Source organism: Blennius ocellaris, assembly GCF_963422515.1.
Source record: "Blennius ocellaris genome assembly, chromosome: 6".
Classification (NCBI taxonomy): domain Eukaryota; kingdom Metazoa; phylum Chordata; class Actinopteri; order Blenniiformes; family Blenniidae; genus Blennius; species Blennius ocellaris.
The window spans coordinates 10,901,336-10,927,113 of record NC_137655.1 but is presented as its reverse complement, the minus strand read 5'-3'; the positions used below and the strand labels follow the sequence as shown (position 1 = coordinate 10,927,113).

At 39.0% G+C, this 25,778-nt stretch overlaps 1 protein-coding gene across 1 annotated transcript in view; it reads left to right on the top strand.

The window, feature by feature from the left end:
- The window catches only part of thsd7ba (thrombospondin, type I, domain containing 7Ba), a gene marked incomplete at both ends in the record, with an annotated part of 155,919 nt that overhangs the window by 34,169 nt on the left and 95,972 nt on the right, over nt 1–25,778 (top strand). The window contains 4 exons of the mRNA XM_080498156.1: nt 6,130–6,991; nt 10,827–11,075; nt 12,487–12,656; nt 18,780–18,938. Coding sequence (XP_080354282.1) covers nt 6,130–6,991; nt 10,827–11,075; nt 12,487–12,656; nt 18,780–18,938 — 1,440 coding nt within the window. The remainder of the gene's footprint in view (nt 1–6,129; nt 6,992–10,826; nt 11,076–12,486; nt 12,657–18,779; nt 18,939–25,778) is intronic.

Here is a 25,778-nt window from a genome sequence, read left to right as displayed (position 1 = left end):
TTTTTCCTCCACCTGATCTTCTATGCTCACATTTCATACTTTAACGTGTAACCTGCTATGTACACACTCGGCTCAAATGAGCTGATTCAGACCTTTTTGAGCAGCATTGGCTGCCTGATGATAATCTGAGGATGAATTCCTCTATATGTGAGTGTTGTAATTGAGGATGCACCTCGCTGCTCATAAATTACAGCTGACGGAAGCGTGGCATGAGGGGATGGCTGTGCGTAATTAGACTCAGTGGCATAGGTATCATTTAATTAAAAAGTGTTGCGACAAAGCATGCATGTAACCAAACAGCTGAGTGAAACTCAGGGGGAGAAGTTGAAAGTAAATGGCAGGTAAACAGGTTAATGAGAAAACGCACACAAACAGAAAAAATGTATCAGGTGGGAAGATGGGGACTCACCGCACTCAGTTACTGACTACATGTCATATTCAAGTCAGCAATAGTATTAATATGAAACTGTTATACAGTATTTCCAGGTTTCATATAATTATGTCCAAAGCTGTTGTTTTGAGTATCTATATTTGTGAGTATTTTTTCAACCTTTACTTCCTATACATTTGGACACAAAGTATCTTGACTTTTTACCTAATTTCACGGATGATGACACCACTACTCCCTTTTCTTTAAATTCTGCCATATAACAAAATATAATAATGGTCCACTATGTTTTGTTCTTTATTGAACAATTATTTGATTTTTAATTGAAAACTATGACACAAGTCCTATTGTGATCCGTGTCAACTATCCACTGTAGTTTTACAAATAAGCCCCCAAAACAACCCCAAGATGCCTCAGAAGAGGCATTGTGTATCATGAGGGACAGAATGTTATTTTATTATATTTTATAATTTCAGGATTTTTGCTTTCTTACTTCATGTAAGGAGCTGACTTTATATTTTTGCATTTTTTTTCCGATGTATTTGTATACAACTTTCTATCTACACTGGGAAAGGTTTCACATTACCAGCTCCACAAAAGGAGGCATGAAACCAGAAAATATAGAGCATCCAGACAGCCTGGACGTTTTTTACCGACTAGACTCACTGATGCTGTTGCGAAATGTAATTAAAGCGATGAGAGAGGGTAAAGATTTACTAGCAGTGAGCGTAGTGTTGTCCTGATGGAGTGCTGCTCACCGCAGTTTAGAAGACAGTTTACCATCAATTTGTTTGCTTCTCTTCTTTGCTTCCATCTGTCTGCTTTGGGGCTACGGTGGAGATTGCTTTCATTGTGTTGCTTGCTATTTTCTCGGTTTTACTATCATTTGTCCAACTTAAGTGTTCAAACCAACACGGCTGAAAAGGAGAATATGTGTTCAGTCACGCTACATTGGTTGAGTTTAATTCCTGTCTCTCGCCACTTTGTAGTAGAGTCCTATCAACCCCTTGCCCTTTGTTCATCTTAAGTTTTGTGGACGCAAATCGAATAGTAAATATAGGAGGAGCTGTGCGTACGGCGCAGCTCTCGGAGGTGTAAGCAAGGCGACTAAGTGCGACAGGAATGAAGGAGCTGTGGGCGAGCGGTTTCTCCTGAGGGGCTGACAGATGCTGATGCTGACAGATCGAGAGAATGATTATTCAGAGCTTAGGAGATGAACTAGTGCTTGTGTTAGCGGGCTCCCCTGGCAGCAGAATCACTCCAAATCAGACCTCCATAAATCACGCTCTCATATCCTGGCACAGTTTGAAAATGGCACTGTTGAGCAAAGCTAGTCGTGCTGATGAAAGAGTGTTTATCATGAAGGAGGGCCACCAGTGACCACAAGGACTGTGTGCTCAGTCGAGGGAACAAGAAGGACATGAGCTGCGTTGACATTGAAGGTCTTTAAACTCAGTTGTAGCTGACTGCTCGTATCATAATTTTGTGCCAGGCTTTTAATGTCTATTTTCACAGTGCAACCCATTTATAACTTTTTGGAGTTCTCTGAGTTTTCGCTTGGCAGCAAAGGTCTCAACAGTAATTTCTGAAGGGCCCGAGCCAAGATAGTCACTTCAGATTGGAATTTGACTGACATTCTTAGTCTGATAACGTTTGGCAATATCACTGGTTCTTAAAAGTCTATCCTCACAGGTTGATGGTTCATGGTCAAAGTGGTTCATGTAGCTCCAAGGATGTAAATAAATACTTTGTTGAAGTAATTTAAACCAGAGTCCCAACATTCGATTAGACCTCGGGCTGAATGTAGCCATCCCTCTCTCTTCTCCGCTCGCGTATTTCAAGTTATGCTTTCAGGGAGCTGGATTTGATCCAACACAAAGACACACACAGTCACACCTGCAGAAAGCTAATGTGTCTTTGTACTGTGGAAAGGAATTGCGCCCCCCATAAAAGTCCCACGCACACACGGAGATGATGCAAACTCCACACAAAAAACAAAATCACACATAATAGCAGAGTCAAATCAGTGGTCTTGGTGTGAAGTGAGAGAAGAGTGCTGACCATTGCAGTAGAAGTCATATCATATCATATCTCATGAATATTAATTGTAAATTTATAGGATATGCTTCATCGTGAATTTGTGGTCAAAGACTCATTAGTCCATACAACTTATAAAACATGCTCTGTCATCAATGTAGCCTTTCATGTTAGAGCAGTGCTGGTGATGTACATGAATTTCTATGTCCTCTGTTTAATAATTAAGTTATTTTTATCCTTCATTATCAAGCAATTTGTTTAGGAGAACTGATATCACACTTTATTATATTTTTGAGCATTGTTTTTGCCTTTCAAATCATACAACATGACCATGTTAAAATATACATATATATATATATATATATATATATGATCATAACTGCAGTCCTGTGTAATACACTGCACTGTGTGAATCCACCATGGAATCTGTCAAAGAAAACCCTCCAACCCTGCACCAATATTCAGTTCTCTCCAGTCAATTTTAAGGTTGCTTTAAAATACTCCATAGAATGTGACTTAGAACAGCTACAGCTCCAGCTGTATGTGAAAATAAAGACAAAACGATGGTAAAACCAGACTAACATTGTCTCGGTGTTGATTTTGTTAATCCACATGAAAATTGCTGATATTTATATGCAAATACATTTGGAGCCGTCTGTTTATTTAAATGCAAAGAACTGCAATTTGTTACATGTACCGTGTCATTCCAGTCGAATAAATAAGTCTGTTAATCTCATTTGCAGAAAAAAAAATTCTAAATTAAAACAATAAAATATGGTGATTGAGAATCTCCAGCATTTCAGTTTAGTTATTTACATTTAAAGACACATAGAACTATCACAATCATGTAATTATATCGATTACACTGCAGGTGCTATTAACATTGCGAAACCAAGCAGGGCAAAGGAATGCAATGATTTGCTTCATTGAACAGTGGAAAAATTCAGTAATTTAAAATAATCCCATGACCACCACTCCCCTCTCTTGTAGCAATGGGGGAAATCATCAGATTCTCTGCAGCCCCGTCAAGTCGCTCACTGGCCAAGGAACAATAGTGTCACAAAATGGCTTGAAACTGTCATCATTCGAAAGCAATTTTGGGAGCAGTAGAATCTCATCATTACATCAATTTAATTCCAATTAGTAGAAATGAATCAAATTATCTTCTTCATAGCGTGTGGCAATATAAGTGGATGAGAACTGAATGTGACTGACATAGATAACTGCGTATTATCAGACAACTGATCTCATTTTGACTTATCTGCTCCTTTTGATGATGAGCACAAAAGGTCAGAAAAACTAAATTAAGGGAGTTTTAGGAAATCTTCAGCAGTAAATTTAACATTTAAAAAAATGGAAATTGAATGACTTTTCTAGTTGCGCTGATTTACCCATTCTGCATGTTTCTGAATAACAACGAAAGGCCATCGTAATCAAGGAACTACATGCTGAGTGTGATAATCGCTCATGAGAAAAATATGTTATTCATCACATGCTTCAAGCATGATCTCCTCAAAAAAGTAAAGTTTATTCATTACAACTACGGATGCACCGATCCAGGTTTTTTCACTTCCGATCCCGATACCCGAATTTGAATATCTGCCAATACCGATATTATTCCAATACCAGAGGTCTATTTGCTTTAATAATATTATTATCATTATTGTTGATTTTATATGAGGCTGTAATAAACTCCTCTCTACAGTAAAGTATGAAATGTATGAATGTAGGCATGTATTCTCCCAAAAGACAACTCGAGGTTAGTATAAAGTCAGAAAAGGAAGCAGTACAAACATTCTTGTTCAATTTGGACAATGTGGGGTCTGCGTGACGTTATCATCTCAGAAGAAACACGTTCTATCTTTAAAACCTCAGAATCACTTTATTATTTCCTGGAGAAATTCTTTATCAACGCAGCACCGACTGCAATTTTTCCAGCTTTAACGCAACACAAATGATTGGGGCTATTTTCAGGGCGTTTAGCGTGGAGTAGGACACAGCTTCACGGAGGTGTGAATCGCCTGCTACCGCCGAAGAGTGTGCTGCGGTCAGCACCGCTCTCCTCGGCAAGCTGGCATGTTAAAACGTTGGCGGCAGAGCGTTCGGCTCACTGTGCAATGGCTTCACAAACATTCAAACGTCCAAGCAGCGACATGTTGTCATGAAAAGTCGCTACTTCCCAAGCATGCTAAACAGGCTCCGCTCACTGCCTGCAAACTGTGGAATGGATTTCCTGACTCATTACTCTGCGTCTTTTAGAGACCTGCCTCCGTTCATGAAATCCATTCCACATTTTGCAGCGAACAGAGCACAACAACCGGAACAAAAACACACATAGACTCATTTCAGCAGAATCACAGATGAAGGTTCATGGATCTGAAATTTCCGATCCGTGCCAATTCATATCGAACCAGATACCGATACTGGATCAGATCGGCCCCATCCCTAGTGCAAGCTGAGTCACTTCTATAGTTATTTTAAATAAGAATAAATAAGGTTGCCCAGCGAAGCTGATAATGTGCACGTTTCTGCATTATGGTTGTATTGCCTCTCCAGACATATTAGCGAAGCTGTATGGGTCAGGATGAGAAGACTGATTCATCAGCTGAAGGCGAGTCAGCTCGAGAGCAGTCAAAAAGGCTACAATAATAGTATGTGCTTTATTAGTTTGTTTCCCATAACATAGTGATTTAAAATGCATTGTTCCTAACACTGCTTTTTACACCACATGTAGATATCTTTTCATCTTTAATGTACAATGTAAATGGATCATAATTAGTAGCATCTGTGATAATGTAGAACAAGTTGTGAAGCGAATGCGGGCTTTGACAAGGATTATCATGTCAGTCTGTCATTGTTCACCTCTGTCACTCGCCTGTTTCTTAAAGTCTCTCTGCTCCCAGTCCTGTGAGATGTCGAGAGAATAACTGCCACAACTTGTGAGATATGAAATTTAATTAACCGCCCGCCTGTCAGTTGATCTTTTTCGAACTGAGATGTTGTTGAGCGTGTTTTTAGGTGTTTCTCCTTGAGTGTTCGCTTTTCACATTGATAAAGAACAACCTTCCCTGACCTTCCATTTATTCTCCTTTACTCGTCAGCTTTCTTTGAAAATTGTTTATGGTTGTGGTTTGAAATTATTCAGCCATTGCTGGTTATTCAAAACACACATTAAAATAACAAAAATCTAGTTAGAGTAGAAAGGATTATTGATGTTTGGTGAGTTAACCTTATGTTTAATGGCCATCAATGCTCTTAAATCAATAGCCTTTGAAAGCTATTTAAACGTCTTGTTAATGGTGTTTCACTGTAGGCATTTTACACTGCAAATGTGTTGGTTTTGTTCTTATGTTTTTTTGTGAGATTTCGTGACATTTTTAAATTTTGTATCATATGAATGGATTTTTTTGAATGCCCTGTTTGAAATTATGAACCTAAATGACTCTCTTGGTGTGACCGAGAAGCTCACCTTGTATTTTTTCATATTGATGTCTGCCAGTGGTTTGATTACTCTGTGTTCTTTTGTTCCTCTCCTTCTCAGTTCATGAATAAAGCAATCATGGAGGTTAAGTGAATGGCCTTGAATTGTGGTTGATTGCAAGTTTCCAGATAGCTACAATTTAAATGGTCTTTTTTTTTTTTTTTCCCAGCAGCTTCACTTTTTAATGGGACTGCCCTGTCTGTGTGTCTTCTCTTTGTTTCAGGCCAGTGGGGTCAGTGTGTTGGGGAGGACTGTGGCTCTGGTGGGGTTCAGACAAGGACAATATGGTGCATGCACATGGAGGGCTGGACTACCCATCACTCCCACTGCCAGCACATGGACAAGCCAGAAAGCCAGAGGCAGTGCTTTAAGGTCTGCGGCTGGCATCAGGACCTCTTTGAGTGGGAGGTGTCTGACTGGGGGGGCTGCGTGCTGGTCCCTTTCTTTTCCAATGAGCTCAAGCTGAGGATGACGGATTGCATCACAGCACAACATGGCATCCAGAGGCGCAAAGTCCACTGTGTGCGCACTTCAAATCGAACCTCAGTCACTTCGAGGATATGCGAGTTCTTTTCCCAGAGACCACCTGTGGAGCAGGCTTGCCTCATCCCCTGCCCTCAGGACTGTGTGGTTTCAGACTTCACCTCTTGGTCAAGCTGCAGCAAAACCTGCGGCTCTGGCCTGCAACATCGGACTCGACATGTTCTGTCAACACCGATGTACGGAGGGGCGCACTGTCCCAACCTTACAGAAACCAGGACTTGTTTGAGCCATGCAAGATGCTCTGCTGAGGAGGACGAGTACCAGTACAACCTTAAAGTAGGCGCCTGGAGTGAGTGCCGACTGCCCCACCACAAGGATGCCCTGTTAAGTGGAAGGACCACGGTGGACTTCAGCACAAGTTCCAATGAGAACAACACTGTCACGCTGCACACATTGGCCGCTCATCACCAGACCCATCACATCCACCACCAACACCACCACGCTCATGCCCACAAGTACCCAATGTCATGGGAACTGGAGGTGGGATACCAGACAAGACATGTTCGCTGCACACGAAGTGATGGCAAAAATGCAATGCTGAGGTGAGATATTCACAAATTACACAACACGCTGCATATTTGTAAACATACAGTCTGCTCACAGTCGTATCAAACACCTTCTGAAACGGCACATACAAATCAATTGTATACTTCTATCATATACATGCTTCATATTAGTTAGTCTCACCTGTGCTCACCTTGTTCACACTGCTCCAAAACTTCCACAAAAATTACAAAATTATTGCTGATAGAATTAATAGCAAAATTTGAGTACCGGTAGTTGTTAACTACGTTTGAATCAGTTATCAACTGAAATAAGTCCAAATGAATGTATTACCCAGTTAATCACAAGGTAGGATATACAGTACAAGGTGCATGCATGTTGTTGGAAATTAAAGAAAAAAAAATTGTCTTTTTGTTGAATTACCACAATTCACATAAGTGAACGTTTTCAAACCCTTCATGAAAGCAGCTGGTCTCTTTCGATGACAAACATAAAAATATGGAAAACTTGTTAAACTTTTTGCCCTTGGCTATTATTCCCCCGTACCCTTCTAATCACTTCTTCCAGATGATTTGCATTAATTTCTACTAGTTTCAAATGCCAGTGTTATATATTTTTGCTATTTTCGTCACAAGTTGTTTGAGAGTTCTTTCTCGTTTTGCTCATATGTTCATTTTACAGCTCTGCTTTTGCCCAGTTGTGTTCTCTTTGGATGGCTTTCTTTTTTGGGACACCTCCCAAAGAGGTCAAATCTTTGCAACCTCCCTTTGCAGATAACTCTTGTTCTGCAACAAATTTTTTGGGGAGTTCTTGGAAATATTTTTTTTTTTTTTTTTACTTTTTGCAATACATATTCTGCTGTTGAGTTGCTGGTGCAGGCAGGCACTCCTGGACAATTTGGCTGTGGTTTGAAATCCTCCATTGATGTCACAGACTTTCCTGAAGGTGGAATGATTGGTTTCAGATTGCATGGAGATGTTTTTAAATTCCTTGCTGACTCACACTCATAAACAAGCCCTTTTTACTGCACAACTTAGAAAGCATGAGCCTCATGTTCCCATATTGACAACACATACTTTTGCAGCAGAGATGCCAGAGTCTAAATGTCAGAGGTAAAAATAAAGCAATACGCACCTGTCAGGATTGCATCAGAGGCATCTTATCTGAATCCTATGAGTCTAATTTCATGTCTTTAATGTCAGAGTTTTCCTCCCTTTTTCACTTAATGGATATTACTTTCTGTTGTCACCTATTTGAGTAATATCATCTTCCAATGGGCACTGTTTGAAAGGGGAATATATGTTTGAAAATAGCAGCAAGAGGTGGACGTGCTGGTTTTTCATATGACTGTGTCCAGGAAGCAGAAGTCCAAGGGAAAATGGGACAATTTTTGAGGTCTGGGACAAGTCTGAGATTATGAGGAAGTCCAAATAGAAGTGGGCTTAGAGCTGGTTTGTTGCCTGGTGAAAAGATCCAGACAGATAACTGGATAAAATGACACCCTGATGGACACGTTGATGGACATTTATGAGAATGGTTGTTGTTCAGTATGTATGTATGTATGTATGTATTATTTGCATCCCAAAGTCACCAGCCTTGGCGTCACCATAGACAGTGATTTTAGATTTGATAAACAGATCAATGGCGTTTTAAAATCGGGCTTTTATCATCTTCGACTTTTATCTAAGGTTAAGCCGTTTTTATCTTTTAATCTTTTTGAGCAAGTCGTGCACGCTTTTATTTCTTCTCGTCTGGACTACTGCAACGCACTTTATTCGGGCGTTAGCCACAAAGCACTTTCCCGCTTGCAGTTAGTCCAGAACGCTGCGGCACGACTTTTAACAGGGACCAAAAAAGGAGAACATATTACCCTTGCATCTTTGCACTGGCTCCCTGTTAATTTTAGAATTGACCTTAAAATTTTGTTGTTTGTTTTTAAAGCTTTGAATGGACTGGCCCCTCAGTACATTACAGAGCTCATCAAAATTTATCAACCCCCGCGCGCTCTGAGGTCTGAGGGCCAGTTCCAGCTCGTGGGTCCAAAGACGAAGTGTAAAACCAGAGGGGACAGAGCGTTCTCCGTTGTCGGCCCTAAGCTGTGGAACGCTCTGCCCCTCCACGTCCGAACAGCCCCCACTTTGGACTGTTTTAAATCACGTCTTTAAACCCACTTTTATTCTCAGGCTTTTAACACCGCGTGAGTCGTGTGGTCCCCTGTGTCCTTTATTTATTTTATTGTTCTTATTTATTTTTATTGCCTTTTAAGCGTTTTTATATTTCTATTTATTTATTTATTTTTAATTGTTGTATTCTTATTTGTAGTTTTTTAATGTGTTTGTAGTTTTTAATCTATTTTTATTTTAGGGTTTTTTAGTGTTGGACTGTTTAGTTTAGTTTTTGTTTTTATGTGCAGTCACATGTGCAGCACTTTGGGAACACGTTGTTGTTAAAATGTGCTATATAAATAAAGGTGGATTGGATTGGATGTGGAATGCTTCTGATGGAGTATATTCACCATCCAAGCTTGTGTTTTTCTGAAACGGGAGAAGGATCAATCGTCATCCTTGCCACACGATGCTGGCTCGGGAATTTTCCAGTCAGGGAGGTGTATTCAGGAGGATAAAATGCCTTTTGCTGATGGGGGTTGTTTATTCAATTATTACTACATTATGTGGAAGCTGCTGTTTCGCTGGCATATGGGCGAGGAGGTGAGGCATTATTGTGTTAAATGTCAAGTGCTGCACCCCTCCAGTTCCTGCTGTTTGAGCTAACCCTGGTATTTGGATTTGATTACAATGGATTTTCCAACACATGCTTATGTGCATACACGTTCACAAACACACAAATACCAATATATGCGGCACAAAACTAAAACCCTTCTCAAGTTTTCTCTTCAAGGATAGTGGGAAAAAAATTGCATTGGATGTATATTATATCGACTAAATGCTCCCTTCCCATCTTCATGGTGTAAATTAACACCATTAGTTTGCTGTTGAAATGATTTTTTCACCACCATTCATGGAAGCCATGGTACCTGTCATTGATATTCTTGTTAATCTACAAATTTTCATTGTTTTGTATTTCCTGTACACTAATTGTTTTCACTCAGAACAATGAGTCAATGATCAAACCAGCTTTCATATGATGAGATTGTTCATCCGATGTCGTTTTAGACAAAGGGGCCTGAAATTAGGTGTCTTGTAATGCACGTGATACTTGCAAGTGATCATCCTTGATGGTTCACTGACTTTATGTCTCAAGTGTGAAGGACCGTTTACTGTATTCAACCTGATTAGCATAGTTTTTAAGGGGGATTGGAGCTTGTGAATATGGGTTTCCCATGTGAATTGTGCCTCATTCTGCCATTTCTTACAGCCTAATTACAAAGTAAAATCTGAAAATGAGCATTGTGCTCAGATCCTAATAACCTAACTAATTACCTTCCCCAAATTAAACAATGGTAGCTGTAATTATATGACTAATGCACTTGTTTTGTATTTTAAAGTGAACGTTTCAGCTTCTATGTGAAAGGTTGACTTCATGGCCCGACAATGTTATTATCTGGATGTACAGCAGCCTCCATTGTTGTCAGGCCGGAGTAGAAAGAGGTGAAAGGAAGTCAAAACACAAAATACATTAGCAGAAAATGTAGGACTAAACTTATTATGTCTTTGATTTTACTTTGCAATGTATCTGTCTTTCACTATCAAATAAAACTATGTTTAAACGGACAGCGCTGACATGATACATGTCATGATACATGATAATTGCATGACGATAAACATGCCAATGGCTACGATCATGATTTCCTCTCGCTGATATTGTAGAATGTGTGATTTGTCATATCAGTAATCTATCGTTCTCAATCTGCAGTCTCTGTACCAAGGACAGCCCTCCACTGACTTTCCAGGCATGTGCAATGCCAAAAGACTGCCGGACATCTGACTGGTCATCGTGGAGTCCCTGCTCCAAGACGTGCCAGTCCACCGACCTGTCGCCTGGCTACCGCCTCCGGTCCCGAGTCATGACGCAGATCCCGATGAGCGGGGGCAAAAGATGTCCTGGCCTTGAAGAAAAGGAAGCTTGCAACATCATCGGAGATTTACTTCCAAGCTGCCCCAGGTATATCCAAACAGTCCTAACTGAGAGTATTAGCATGTATTTTCACCATCATGATACACAAACACGAAGTCTCTATTCAAGTGGAGTCTCCTGATGCAAATGTTTATACAATAAATGACACGTATATTATGAACTCTGTTTTAATGACAGATAGATGCAGGAAAGATTTTACCATGCTGCTGACTCGTTTCTGAATTAGAACCAGCACTATTCATTTATTCATCTGTGCTCATTATACGCGTCTACTGTAATAGCAGTGTGACGCTCTGAAGAAAGCTGCAGATTCAACCGAAACATGTCGGCAGCAATGTAAAACCTTTCCTGCATCTACCGGTCATTACAGAAGAGTTTATAATATACGTGTTTAGAACAACAAAATGAAAACAATTCAACTAAATAAATGTCAAGCTTGAGAAGCAAATAATGATTTTTAATTTTGCTTCTCTGAGTCTTTTCACCTGAATAATTAGAGAGAGAGCCTTGAGGCAGCACATTTCACCACTGAATTACTTTGTGCATACTTTTGGCATTGCTTCAATTATCTTGTGACAGCTACAATAACCTCATGTACTGTTGGGATTTCTAGGCCCACTAGACACGACATGGATAGGCAGGATTGTTTGACAATACCTCATTGTTTCAAAGGAGTTTGAGTTCAGATAGGCTTTAACTAATACAACATGCACCAAACAAAGTAGTCAGTAGAGAATTATTTTCCCCGCTGGTATATTGTATTTTATTTGCTGAATCTACACGCAGTGCCTGAGAGCAGAGGATTTACATGATTAGGGAAAAGTCATTACTGAAATTAAGCATTTGATAGATTACTACAGGCTGTTGTTCTGGTAAAACTCCTCAAATATTATTGCTTTCTGCATCAGTGCATGTTTCACAGTTGAAACCAAACATTTGTTTGGAAGTTTTGAAATGAAAGTAATCATGGCTTCCCCCTTCTGACATAGTGTGGGAGACATGCTCTGGCTAATTCCTCTTTTGTGTTTTATGATTTGTTTTCTTGAAAACAACTGGCCTTGCTTTATGGAAACTGATACTAAATGTGATACTAAACATCTTTCATTCAGAATATATAATTATGTATATGTTACCAAACATCATTGTTTGACTGATGAACATTTGAGGTATAGACACATAAATTAAGAAATATGTTATAGTACCTTTAATGATGAAATAGTTTCAGCAATAGAATATAACCATGTATTCTGTGCTTGATTTGAATTGATGGATTTCACCTTGTTTTGTTTTTTGTTAATCACAATTACATCTGTAATGTTAACTTACATTTGACTTCATATTTCTCACAATTTCATCATAATATGTTGTGCTTGGATCCATTTTGAACATAAATCAAGAAACAAATTATTACAGGACAATGATTTCCATCCCATGTCAGGTTTGTTTGGCGGTCCACTCACTGGGGTGAATGTCGCATCCTCCCCTTGCTGAGCCAGCAGGACCGACGGCAGGCTAACATCAGTATTCTGTGTGGACGTGGAATCCAGACCAGAAAGACCTACTGTGTTCAAGTCCCTGATGATTCAGCACCACATCACAGGAAGGAGGGTAAGAAAAGAAAGAAGAAAAAAAAACTAACCTTGGAGTTTGCCGGAAGCACACGCCGACTCCAGAGATGCATCATGAATACATTTCCAGTCGTCTCAGTGGTGAGATTTAAATTATGGAGCTACATTCATGCAGCAGAACATTATATTGCTAAAGATAATGGAAGGGAATCATCAGCCTATAACGTTGGTGGTTGCTTTTGGAATGGCATCTGCATTTAAATAACTGTGACGTGTTAGCTGGTTGGTTGCAAGGTGCTTCATTGAGTCACAATGTGTTACAGGGAAGATTTTCAAAATCATATTTGCATAATTTTGCATGTGAAATACTTAATTTCTTCCAGAAAAGCAAAACCCTTTATTTTAAGACCTACAGAAGTCGTTACCCATCGACGAAAGCGTATGAAGATGTCCTATCATGATTAACGTTACGGTCTAGTTGGTTCAATACTCTGAAATCACTTCACCATTGAAAACAGTGCAGTTAGTAGTGTCTAAATCATTCAGTGTCAGTGTTTATTCATTCATGATTTATTGATTGCTTTAATTTCATTATTGCTTTAATTGTTGTATTAGTGCATTCACAATGGAATTAAGTGCTTTCAATTTTTGATTTACATGAACTCATAAACATTGTAGAATAGTGTTTACAATGTTGAATATCATCTCGGTTCATGTTTCTCACAGCAATGTTGTCAAAAAAAAACCCAAAAAACCACTTCAAATTGAAACCTTGATGGACCTGCTTTCTGCCATGTTTTCGCTCATATTGCGTTCTGCACCTGTGGAATGCATGATGTCTGTAAACCTAGCAGCTTTAAACATGGATGAGCTTTTTCATTCTAAAGTGCTGTAATTTCATGTGAATTTATTCATTTATACACCCCAAAAACAAAAAACATCCATCTTTTGTCCCACCTTCACCAACAGTTCGTCACAGTTCATCACGAAGATACATTCACACTCATTCCTACGAGCAATTTGGAGACATCTTTAAATCATAGTTACAATTTGAAACAAACATAAAAAACTTCTCTGTTCTTTCTCTGCTGCTATCAAATTGAAAATAATCTAGATTTGTTCAAATCAAACATAAAACCGACATCCCCATCCCACAAGGATTCATAGAGCACAAAAGTGTTTTTCATGGTGCACCACAGTGCAATACAAATGTACCTAGCAAAAAATCTTTAGACATGCTATTAGCCCGGGAGGGAAAAAAGGTTCACACCTAAAAAAATAATCAAGCAAGACGCTGGAGCCCAATGAACACAGCTTCTTCACCCCTATCAGTGCCTGGGAGCCGGTGAGTGAAAAGGAGGCCGTGAGTGGCTGAAAAGTACCATTAACCATGAAGAATGGACCGCCACTGTGACTCCTAGAGTCAAAATCAAACTGAAATGGCTGCTTGATAGGGGATGATTATACTGTATATTACACGGAAGTCTAATTGGTCAAGACTGTGTGCTTTAAATTACTCTCACTGGTTGTGCCAGTGCCTTGCCAACTGCCATCAACGAGCACAAAAGAGTAACTGAGAGGCATTTGAAAAACACAATACTCAATTATTTGATTCATTTCTTGAAAGTTACAAACATCTCTGTTCTCTCCATTTATCCTCCGTACTTCACTACTTTTGAAGAGAAATGATAGCCATAGGAATAGGTGCTTACTGAAATAAGTGGTTATTGTTAATCCACTTCTGGCTGTTTGAGCTCGTCATTAACAGCTTGTCAGTGTCAGAAATTCAACCAAAAAAATAACTGTGAAAATTACTTTCAAAACTCTACAAGAAAGATTCAGTTATAATTCCTAAACTGACTTTTCACTGTGCAACTGCATCATAAGGGAATTCTTAAACGTATCAATTAACGCTCCCACAAACATTGATGTGCAAATATTTAAATACAGTAGTAAGTATATCATGTTTAGTAAAATAAATTGTTATTTGTTGAGGCAATAGTCAGTATAACTGAAAGAGCATATTTTCATTACAGTTATTCGATATCCATAGTTTTATATTCTTACATTTCAGTAAGAGACAACACAATTTGTGATGCAAATTGAACCTATTTATTTGTTTAGTTCATTAGTTATTTGTTTATTTTGTTTGTGTGTACAAAAAAAAGGGTGTTTTTTAATCCTACCTCTTTACATCTTTATCATTGCTAATCACTCAAAAGATATTAATATATATTTATTTATTTTCATAATTTACATCAATGTTGTTGTATCCTACACCCACTGACCTAAAACAAGCTCATGTCACTTACTCCACCTGCAGTTGGGACAATATTACTATTTTCAGGCCCAATAATTTGTGATTATTTAATTATCTTATTAACTTTAATGTGAGAAATGTGACCAGCAAATTATCTCTAATGTGGGAGTTAACACAGTAAAGTAAGCTACAATACCAGAAATACTTATTTTTGTGTGTCTCTGTATAATTTAAACTGAATGACAAAACAAACAAAATGGTTTTAATGACATTCAAAAAGAGAATTGGCATAGATGTGCAGGGCAGTGTTTTTAATATTGAACCCTTTCAGCAATAATAAAAGTGGATATATTTGTTTTTTGTAGCACTGGGTAATACTTAACTTAACTATTCCTCAAACTGTGAATTATGACAGTGTTGTTCGTCAATATGCAGACAAACAAGCGATCATAAAAATGTTAGACAGGTGGCAAATGTTCAGAAAGTAATTTAAAAAGGAGGAATAAACTCAGAGAAGAAGAAAGGTAATACACTCATTCGGAAAACAAGAAAGGTGCCCATTTTGTGATTGTGGTGAAAAGATTGTGATAATAAATAGCCTTGGTAAGGAGCTTATATTACTCCAATCTGACTGTTGATTTTTTTTCTTCTTTTTCAATGAGCTATTTTGAAATCACATGTGTCGAAAAAAATATAGGTTGAGGTAACCGTTAGAGGTTGGTTCGCTATGATCTGAAAGAGCGACATTTATAGCATGGAGAGTTGAACTGTATAAAACGTACATTGCCAGTCCTCCATTATAATACAATCCGTGTCAGTTAAAGTGAATAACATGGATGTTCTCGCTTCAGTGGCACCTGTCAAGAAGTTGTATTATGCAGTGAATAAGCACTTAGGTCTTGAAGTGTGTTGGTGTCATGGGAAGTTGGAAAAAAATCAGAGTGAGTTTGTCAACGATTCGTTTGTGATGACGAGAGGACTTGTGACTGACAAAACAGCACATTTTCTTATGTATTTGTAGTCAGCAGTGACAACCAAAAGGGGTCCTATTAAGTGAAATAAAAAAAAATAAAAAACCTATCAGGTGAAAAGGAATAGGGTTGGTGTCCAAATGCAACTGCATGAAGAGTGAAGACTGGGTTTTCTGATCCAGTTGCCTAAAGGAGCAGCTGCAACTGCTGAAAACCTTTACAGTGACTTTGATAGAAAGGCATCTTAACACACAATATCACACAATAAAAGAGCGAGTCAGTCCAGTGTCAAAAACCCCTACAATGGAAATGTGAATGTCTCAACTGAACTATGGAGCAATGGAAGTCTGTGCAGCAATTCTGCGGCATCACGATCCACTATAGTGGAAAAGAGTCAAGTTGAAGCAGTGAGACAATGACAATGTTGCTCTGTTGGGAAACCTTGCATCCTCACATTTATACTCGGGACAATCCCACTTAAACATTGTTTGCAGACCACGTGCGCCCCTTGCATGCCGGTGGCCTGAATAGCGTGAATGAAAACCTGTTGTTTTCTCACTACCATTCCATTGCTGCATCAAATGTGCAAGTGATGAAATTGACAAGCATAAATGTGATAGATGTTTCCCATCTTTGCATGTTAAAAAGGCCTTTCCCTGCTCCTCACCATGAAATGTATACAACAATAATGATTGAAAAATAATCAATTATTTAATATGTGCTGATTGATTTAAATTTAGTTTCTGATGTTGTGTCCCTCTGCGCACCCTTGAATCTAATCAGCTCTGCTGATTAGGAAGACTTTATTATTGCAGAACATGTTTACTTGCAGGTCTTAACAAGGCATCAAGAAGGGCACTGGCTGTTATATTTTTATTGTTCTGCCCTTGGCATCTTGCCCATGTTGAACCTGATGCAAAGACAATAAACAAACAAAATAAACTCACATCTTGATCCAGATTTTACAGCGTGACACTTTAATATTATCCTTGTCTTTGTTTTTCAGCTGCAGCACATCATACAATTTGCATGTTTGATTTGCCACAAATTAGATGTCGGATGCCCTTTTTCATGCAGTTTGAACTTTTTTTTTAGGGTTGAAGGCATTTCTCCCAGTAAACTTGTGATCATAAGCTCTATACTATACACCAAGGGCATCACTCTTCATGTTTGTAAAACTCCTCCTCTGCCTCTTTGGGACTGATTGAACAAACATACACAATACAATATGTCCGTGGCATTGTTATTATAAAACAGCATTGGTGTGTGTTTGTGAACTCACAAAAAGTTAAACAAAAAAAAAAAAACCCATTAAGCAAAATTTGTTTGAGTCAAATAAATCACAAGCAAAAAAAAAGGAGGCGCACATGCATACTAAGTATTTCATTTATCTTTTTAATTAAGCGCAGTGGGTAGTTTTTAATGGCTGTCAACTATAAGATTCTCATTTGCAAATCACAGTGTTTCCTGCCTCATAAACATAACCATTTCTGAAATAATAAGTGGAGTTTTATCTCTATCCATATTTTCTTACATGAGTCCTGGGTGGCTTCAGTTTTGTAGCAGAGGTGTTTTGACAGTTGCTCTGGGAACTTCTCATAATTCATCAGATGTATTCCGTGAAATGTTAGAGGATCAGAAGTGGACTTGGACAGTGGATATGTAAGGTGTGTACAGAATATCAATGAAGGGAGCTCTTTGAACCGATGAGTGTAAAGGACAGAGATCAATACTCAAAATGCAGTGTTTACCAAAACGTGAAAGCCGCCGCTTCAGCTGATAAAAACAGATGCAACTACAATGCATATAATATGGACAGCCACTCGGTAAAGTGAAATACAATTCTTACTGCTGTGTGCCTCTGCTTATCACAACACTGCGACATATGCACACACACACACACACACACACACACACACACACACACACACACACACACACACACACACACACACACACACACACACACACACACACACACACACACACACACACACACACACACACACACACACACACACACACACAAAACTATTCAGGGCACAAAGCAGAAAAATCTGTGCTGCACTTCATCAATGTGTTTAAGCAAGCATCTAATTTTACAAAGCAGATCAAACACCATATAAATCACTTTTGGTCACCGGACAAACTGCACGGTGGACATTTAGTGAATTTCTCTATGGACTCTCATTTAAATGGAAATTTGCCTCTCAATGATGTGCGGAGGTGCATCAAAATGGAATATTAGATTGAATCAATCTCCGCAATGTGGACGGGCAAAAAGTACCCTCTCATTCTGCGTGAGATACTAATGTCAGAGCCCATTACAGGTGGCTGAGCTGTCTGTGATCTTCTGAGGATGCCAGCCATGCTTAGCAGAATTGGCTATACCGTGTCTTAACTTAATATCTCCCTGTTGAGCCCTCCATTTGATCTTATCCTGAGCCTGACAAGATGACGATTTTTCTTCAGGTGTTTACTTGTTATGCTCCAAAATAAGCTTCACTGAAGCCTGTTATCTTTTAAGCTTGTAAAATAGGGTGACAGTAATAATACCATTACTATACTAGTACTCCTACTGATACCAAAAATACTTTAAGTGATCGGCATTCATGGAACTCCAAAATCCACCTTATGAATTGAATGCTTGATCAAAGCACAAATCGCAGAGGAATATTTGAAAAAAATCAAATGCAGATTCGTACAACTCTTTACAGACAGGTTCAATATTGATACAGCATTGTGTCACTGTGGAGCCATTTGTCTTTGTACTTCTCCAATCTTCAGCAGGTACTACATTTCAGATGTTTTCCAGTCAAAAAACCTTTGACTTGGCAGGAAATATGCACGCAAACATGCGTGCACACACTACCTGTTTGTGTCTTGACTTTAGCTGGGTTTATCCCTTACTGTGTTTCTTCTGTTTGTCCAGTGTCCAGGCCTGTGAATGCCAGGCTGTGTGATGGTGAAGAGCCGCCCTCGGCCGTGCAGCACTGCTCTGTTCCCTGCCAGCACCAATGCTTGCTCTCCCAGTGGTCACCCTGGGGTGCCTGCCTTCACGACAACTGCAAGGAGCCACAGGGGAAGAAAGGTATGATAGAGTTAATTGGACATAAAAGTGAACAAGCTTTGGCTCGTGGAGGATTTCCAAGTGAATTTTCATCTGGAAATGAGCGTATTCAACAGCTGCAGTAAAAAGTACCACGTGATGAATAGGTTGCTGTTGTGAACTGCCAGAAGTACACTGGGAGGACCATGAGGTTTATCTGATGAATTGTGTTCTAATGTAAGCCTTTACCCTCATTCACATGCAAAGACCACTGTGCATTTTATGCATATGTAAAATGTTCCAGTGTGAATGCACACTATCTTAAGTAGATGGTTTCACATGCATTACTGTGTGCATTAATATAACCAGTTATAGGGATCGAATGAGGCTTGTCAGCCGAAGAGGTTGCACTATTATCTGCTATCATCTCATCACTCATTTTCAAAAGCAGCTGTATGTGGACCCTAGATAATTGCAAGGTTAAGAACATTTCTTTTGTATTTGTCAATGTCTTTTGACACAATGGCTATTCAAATTTTTTACATTTTGAAATGTTCTTTTTCAGTTTCACATTTTTAAAGTATGTTTTAAAATTCTCATAACTCGAGAAACTGTTTATATAGTGTATGCATAGTGCCTACTCACTTGTGAAGACATAGAGCACAATCTTAGTATTGTATCTATAAAAGATTAAAAAAAACACATTGTCTTCACTCAAGAGCAGGTTTTGTTAGTCAGTTTGCTGCATCATGACAGTGATGTGGCACCGATGTACCTTTTATGCACTTATTTCGAGACCAGCACACCCATGGGTGTTCATTTGGGTGCAAATACATTTGGCATGTTATGCAAAGACAATTGTGTTGCTCCGAGCACCTCGCTTAAATAGGTAAAACCCTTTATCGTTGCTATTCCTCTGTTTTATTGTTTCTTGAGTCAATTTAGTTCTGTTTTTATAATGGTGACAACTTGAACACACATCCAGCTGTTGTTGGTGAATCACCAAGAAGAAGTATAAACAGCTCCAATAATCATTTGATTAAAAAATACACAACTGTAAACCAGATTGTTGTTTTTTGTTTTTTTACACACAGCAAAGTCTGTAAATACTACAAACAATCAGAATCAGTTTGAGACTATGTGGAATATATATACGGCCTTCAGGGGACAGGTGATGCAAAGTAAATGGTCTCCAGGGCATTTCTGGTCTCACAGGTACAATGAGAAATAGCGCACTGGTCGCCTGGCAACCGTAAGGATTTTGAGGAATTGAAAACGAAGCCAGAGGCAATCACGGTGCTTTTCCTTTTGGTGACGCTGTTTCATGAGCAGCTTGAGTTACTTTACTCAGCTCAACTAAAATTACACACATTCTGGTGTGTTTATTTGTTTTGTTTGTAATTTAATTGGGCTGAAGGCGAATACTGACTTTTGAACATTTCCTTCTCGCCAGTGAATCGCTCATTTCAGGTGTTTTGCCAATGAATAAATACTGAGGAGGACTGAGAAAATTTGAAATATCGCGTAGATCAAGCTAGTTGTCAAGTTGAAGGTATAAATCTTGAGATATGTGAATAAGCACCCTTTTTGTATCCTGCATTGTCTTGGAACACATTTGTAGGCTGCCGTTCAAAGATCTGTGGAATTGGTTCAGACTATTGTCATTGGTCTTCATACGCAACCTTTGAGGGATGCATCATCTGATTAATAATCATGTTTATGTGTCAGTGTCATCTAAGATGACACAAACAAAATCTTGATCAATGGTCATAAATCAATAATTTGAACCCCATGTTTGTTAAATATTTTAACATTTTCTTTTAATGGAAGAAAAGGGAATTCTCCAAATATTAACAGCTACTAAAATGTACTTCCAAATTGCTGTGCTGACTCTCACTTTATGTTTAATATGAAGCACAATAGAGAATATCAGCACAGCTGATGCTGTGTTGAAAGCTTCTGACACACAGCAGTAGGTAAATTATAAGTAATATATAAACAGCCAAGGCCAACGCATAAATAAAATGTTAATAATAATTCCGTAGTTAATTCAGATCCCTTCATAGTCTTTCTTTTTTTATCAGTTAACAAATTGAAATCTAATGTTTCTCAAAATAAGCTGAGGCTTGGAAAACCAGGATCATTTCCCCTTTGTGGTTTAAATGCTCCTACATACTCACATCTCACCTAAGAGAAGACACAAAAAAAAGAAACACATTGTTAGACTTAACAAAATAGGAACAAACCATAGATATGCATAATAAATATGAATATACATATATAAATAAAAAGGGAAACGTGTGTTAGAAAATGTGTGTGATTCCTATTGTGGACATTTTTAGATGACCACATTGAAAAGATTTTTCTTTCCCGAAAGCCAAATCCTGTGAGGGTCTAAACGTGTTCATGAATACAAGTTGCCAGTAAATATGTTACTGATATGCAAACTTACCAAATTACGTCATTTGATCAATATGAAAAATACTGCAGCAGTATTTATTTGAGCACATTTAATGGTACTCAATTCCCATCTCCATCCATCCATCCATCCATCGACAAATGATGGATGAAAGCATCAAAAGGAAAGATACCATCAAACTTCCACATTTGCGCACTTGCACTCGATAGATTAGTGTAGCTGAAACCTTCAGTAAGTGAAATACATTAAAATTGTTACTTAAATTGCGAGATTGGAATATTGTCACACTTCTTGGGACTGTAATTGTCATAGCTGCTGCTTAGAAAAAAGGTATATCAAACTAGGTAACAAGCAAAGTGGTTCAAATGTTTTATGTTCACCATGTGTTTTATCCGACATGCCTCTGTGTTCCAGCCATGTTCCTGAGCAGGGTGTTGTTTGACAGATGGACATGAAAGAGGGATGGCCACAGATAATTTAAAAACAAAACACTGATAGCTACCTAACAAACTGATGTGATTTACCATTCAAATAAATATTTGCACAGATGGGCCAGCGGTGAGACCAGGAGCGCTCAGTCAAAAACAATTAACTGCGTTGAGTTACAATCAGCTGCTCACAGCAGTTGTTGCCTTCAAGCGGAGGGCTCCCAGTATGGTCAGCTGGGGAGTTTGCGCTTACCTGAAAGCTGTTACCCATGCAGAGGTTTTGAATTGAGAGCTGCGCCTACTGTAAATCTTATATTGCTTTGGCATTGCTGAAACTTAAATGTGAATTGAGGTATTGTGCCTGACAGAGGCTAAGCGAGAAAATGTCAGCGTAAGAGAGCAATGTTGTCAAAGCAGGGGAGTGAGACAGTGTATGGTTGAATCTTAAATTGTTTGTTGATAAGCGGGCGGAGGAGAAATGCACTGTGGAAGAAGGAAATACATGCATAAAGCACAGCAGATGGAAGACCGAAAGGGAGCACTTCAGAGAAGTTCAGCTCCCTGCTCCCAGGAGGGTGAAAGGAATATCAGCAGATAAGATCCTTCCTGTTGGTGTGTGTGTGTGTGTGTGTGTGTGTGTGTGTGTGTGTGTGTGTGTGTGTGTGTGTGTGTGTGTGTGTGTGTGTGTGTGTGTGTGTGTGTGTGTGTGTGTGTGTGCGTACGTGTGCATGTGCATGTGCATGTGCATGTGCATGTTCAGGAGGAGGTGTCTGCAGCTCTGCAACACACCCTTGCTGCTTCGATGTTCTTCTCTCTCCGCACAGGTGAAAGCATGTCATATCTGACTGCTGTAGAGAGGCCAGGCATCGTGCGCAGAGTGGAGTGTGTGTTTCAGTCTGTCAGTGCACTGGCATTGCTGGAGCCGCGAGTGTGTTAGCGCAGCGCTAAAAGGGCAGCGTGACCTCATCCCCGCCGTGAGTAAATGTGCATGAAAGCGCCCCGGGGAGCGACTGAAGTGTGGATTGTTCAGGTCAGTGCCCACACTCTCAGCACTGGATCTCCACGGGATGAGCCGGCGACTCACACAGACAGTGTCATTAATACATCTCAAGGAGTGGAAAACATAGCATCTGCTGTTTTGCACAGGTCTCTCTGGTGGCACTATGTCTTTTGATGGCATTCATAAAGACACGGAGCGCACAGCAGAGGTTTCAGAGCATGAAACCAATACAAAGTCGTTCTCACCGCACTGGCTTGCCAGCAATGCAATGAACAGTTATTGAGTAGCAGGGTATTGTTATGATCCAAGTCGTTTGCCTGTAGCCCTTGAGCTGCAGAGAATTTCTCTCTGCTATTGAGCGTGCACTTAGCCTTTATGTTTCACAACATCAGAATAAACTGTGATCCGTCTCTAACTGAAGGGCCCGCGGGATCCCAGTTTTCAGGTAGATGCAACCAGCCAAGGCTGTTATGTAGGCCCCGCTTCGCTCTATGAAAAATTACAAATTTAAATTGCCTGGCAGTGGCTTTATGTGCTTCTCACGTCTTCACATTTTCCACGTTATCTCGGCCTATCACATTTTGCAGATATATAGGGAAATGAATAGAACATGGGTGGTTACTGGATAGCTTTTTAGTAATGCCTCGACTTGAGGTCTCAGGGCTTGGAGGGAGGTGTATTTCTGATCAGCTGTGTGCTGAAAATCACTGGTTGGTCCTTGTTTCCCTGAAATAAACCTGGTATGACCAAGAAACCTTTCAATTATTAATATCCATGGGGGCATGCCCGGCTAAATTGTTTTTTGTGGTTTAGATGTGAGCAGCAGTAAGTGCTTTGGGCAATACTGCAATCGATCCACAGTCTCTGCTCTTCAAGAGCTCAGTCGGGCAGCATCGCTAGGATCGAGCCTCTGTACTGCCGCCTCACACCGATAGATGGTTGGGGGATGTAATTTGCCGAGTGGGCATCCAGGGGTTTGACAGTCCCACCTGTGGAGGGAAAAAATTGTGGGACCTTTCCGGCAAGTGTCACAGCTGTGATAAAATGAATATAGCTCAAAAAGAAAATCTGCTCCCGTTCGAGTGTCATAGACATTTACTGAGGGCAGTGCCAGAGCTTGAAATAGCATTTTATCCTACAACTTTATATATACAGGTGCATTTTTCTGTGTTGTTGGGGAATTGAAAGAGCTCAGCAGTCAATTTATACTATAGATTAGACCATAAGGTGTCCAGCCAGCGAAGACCTTTTTATGAAGAAATAGATATTTTATGAACAATCCAGCTTTGAGCCAATCAATATTTTGGAGCTGAGAATATGAATCAAAATGTGGAGCAATTAGGTAATTACTGGTGATTAAGTAACTGGTTTATTGATAATTACTATGTCACAATGTTTCTGATGTTCTTAGACAATCTGCTAATGAGTGTGTAAATCATCTTCTAAGTGTTTTATTGTTACAGCCATGTTATGGCAGCAGGGAAGAGTGAAAGGACATACCCGATTTGAGAAATTACACTCATGATCAAATGCACTTCTATGATCTATGAGGGAAACTGAGCAGAAAATACATTCCTGAGCGACGGCGTGAGGTAATATAGTCATCCAGTGTTGTAAGATGCCATTCAGTGGGAGATTACTCCTCACACATTGACCAATTTGTGTTCATTTGTATTTACTAATGGGTCTCAGTGATGTTTTTTGATTGTAAAATGTAATACAAGAGGTAATCTAAAATAATTCTGTTCATCTTAGAAAGTGTTATTTTTGAAACATACAGAAAGAGAAAAATAATGCTCACTTCTGATCAGGTAATTTCATCTTTATAACTGCTGTAACAAATTATTTTTGGCAAAGAAAACAACACAACTGTATGTTACTTTTGAAACAGTTTCACTTAAAAATGTCTGAAATTTAGATCTCATAGAGTGCCCTCATCTCAAATTCAATGACCCGAGCGTTTATGTACTACAAAGTTAGTCACATTTGTTTTTTAATTGCTAACAGTTTTTTTTTTAAACCACAGCATTAAGATGTTTGTAACCCTTCCAACACTGTCTGGATGGTAGGTAGTTAAGTTATATGATATAGTGAAGGTCTTGAGGGACAAAAATCATCTTTGTTTAAAATTGATATGAGACTGTCTGTGCAATATGTTGTTTTTTTTTGTTGTTGTTTTTTTTAAAGGTCACACAGTTATGTTACCAATTCCTCCAAACAAAAGGGAACCTGTTAATTGGTAATAATTCTTTGGCTTATTGTCTCTATCAGTTAGGTTTTCTTAACTGACACAGCTGTATTGTTGTGGCATTACAGTGAAACATTACAGTGAATCAATTAAGTTGTCAACACTGTCTTGGTCAGTCTGATGATTCATTCGCTCATTAAGTTCATGTTAAGTTACATCAGTTAATGGGAAGAAGATGCTCTCCAATCTGGCGGTCAGTGAATCTTAAAACTATGTGGACTAACAGACAGCTTTTTTCATGATATGGTTTATTCAATCTTGCTAAAGTTCAATGGGGACTATATATGAATATATTATATGTACAGTTGGAAAAATTTCATGCTGCTTTGAGGATAACTGAGTTACTGTTAGGATAGTGAGGATCTCTCTCTTTTTTGAAATTACATTAGAACCATTCTTGACCAGGGAAAACGGTAGAGGATCATAAAATGATGTTTTAATTTACTAAAACAAAGTGAATATCTAAACATTTAAGGTTTTGTGGGGTAACATTTCCAATTATTGTTTTTAGAGAATTGGCTTGCACAGAATTGGATGCGTAGCAATATTTCATTTCTCATTCTGCAAAAGTGAAATATTTGCTTTTGATGATGTAAAGAGCTGCATTCTCTGGTGGTTATTTTCAGTAAACATGACATTTTAGACCAGTATTGTTCACTTATGTGTGGATTTAGGTGTCTACCTGTTGCAGCACATCTGATTGAAATGAAGGGGTCATAATTAGCTTTATGCTGCTGGATGACTTCCTGTCATTTAAATAAACTTTTAACAGATGATTCAGTGACTG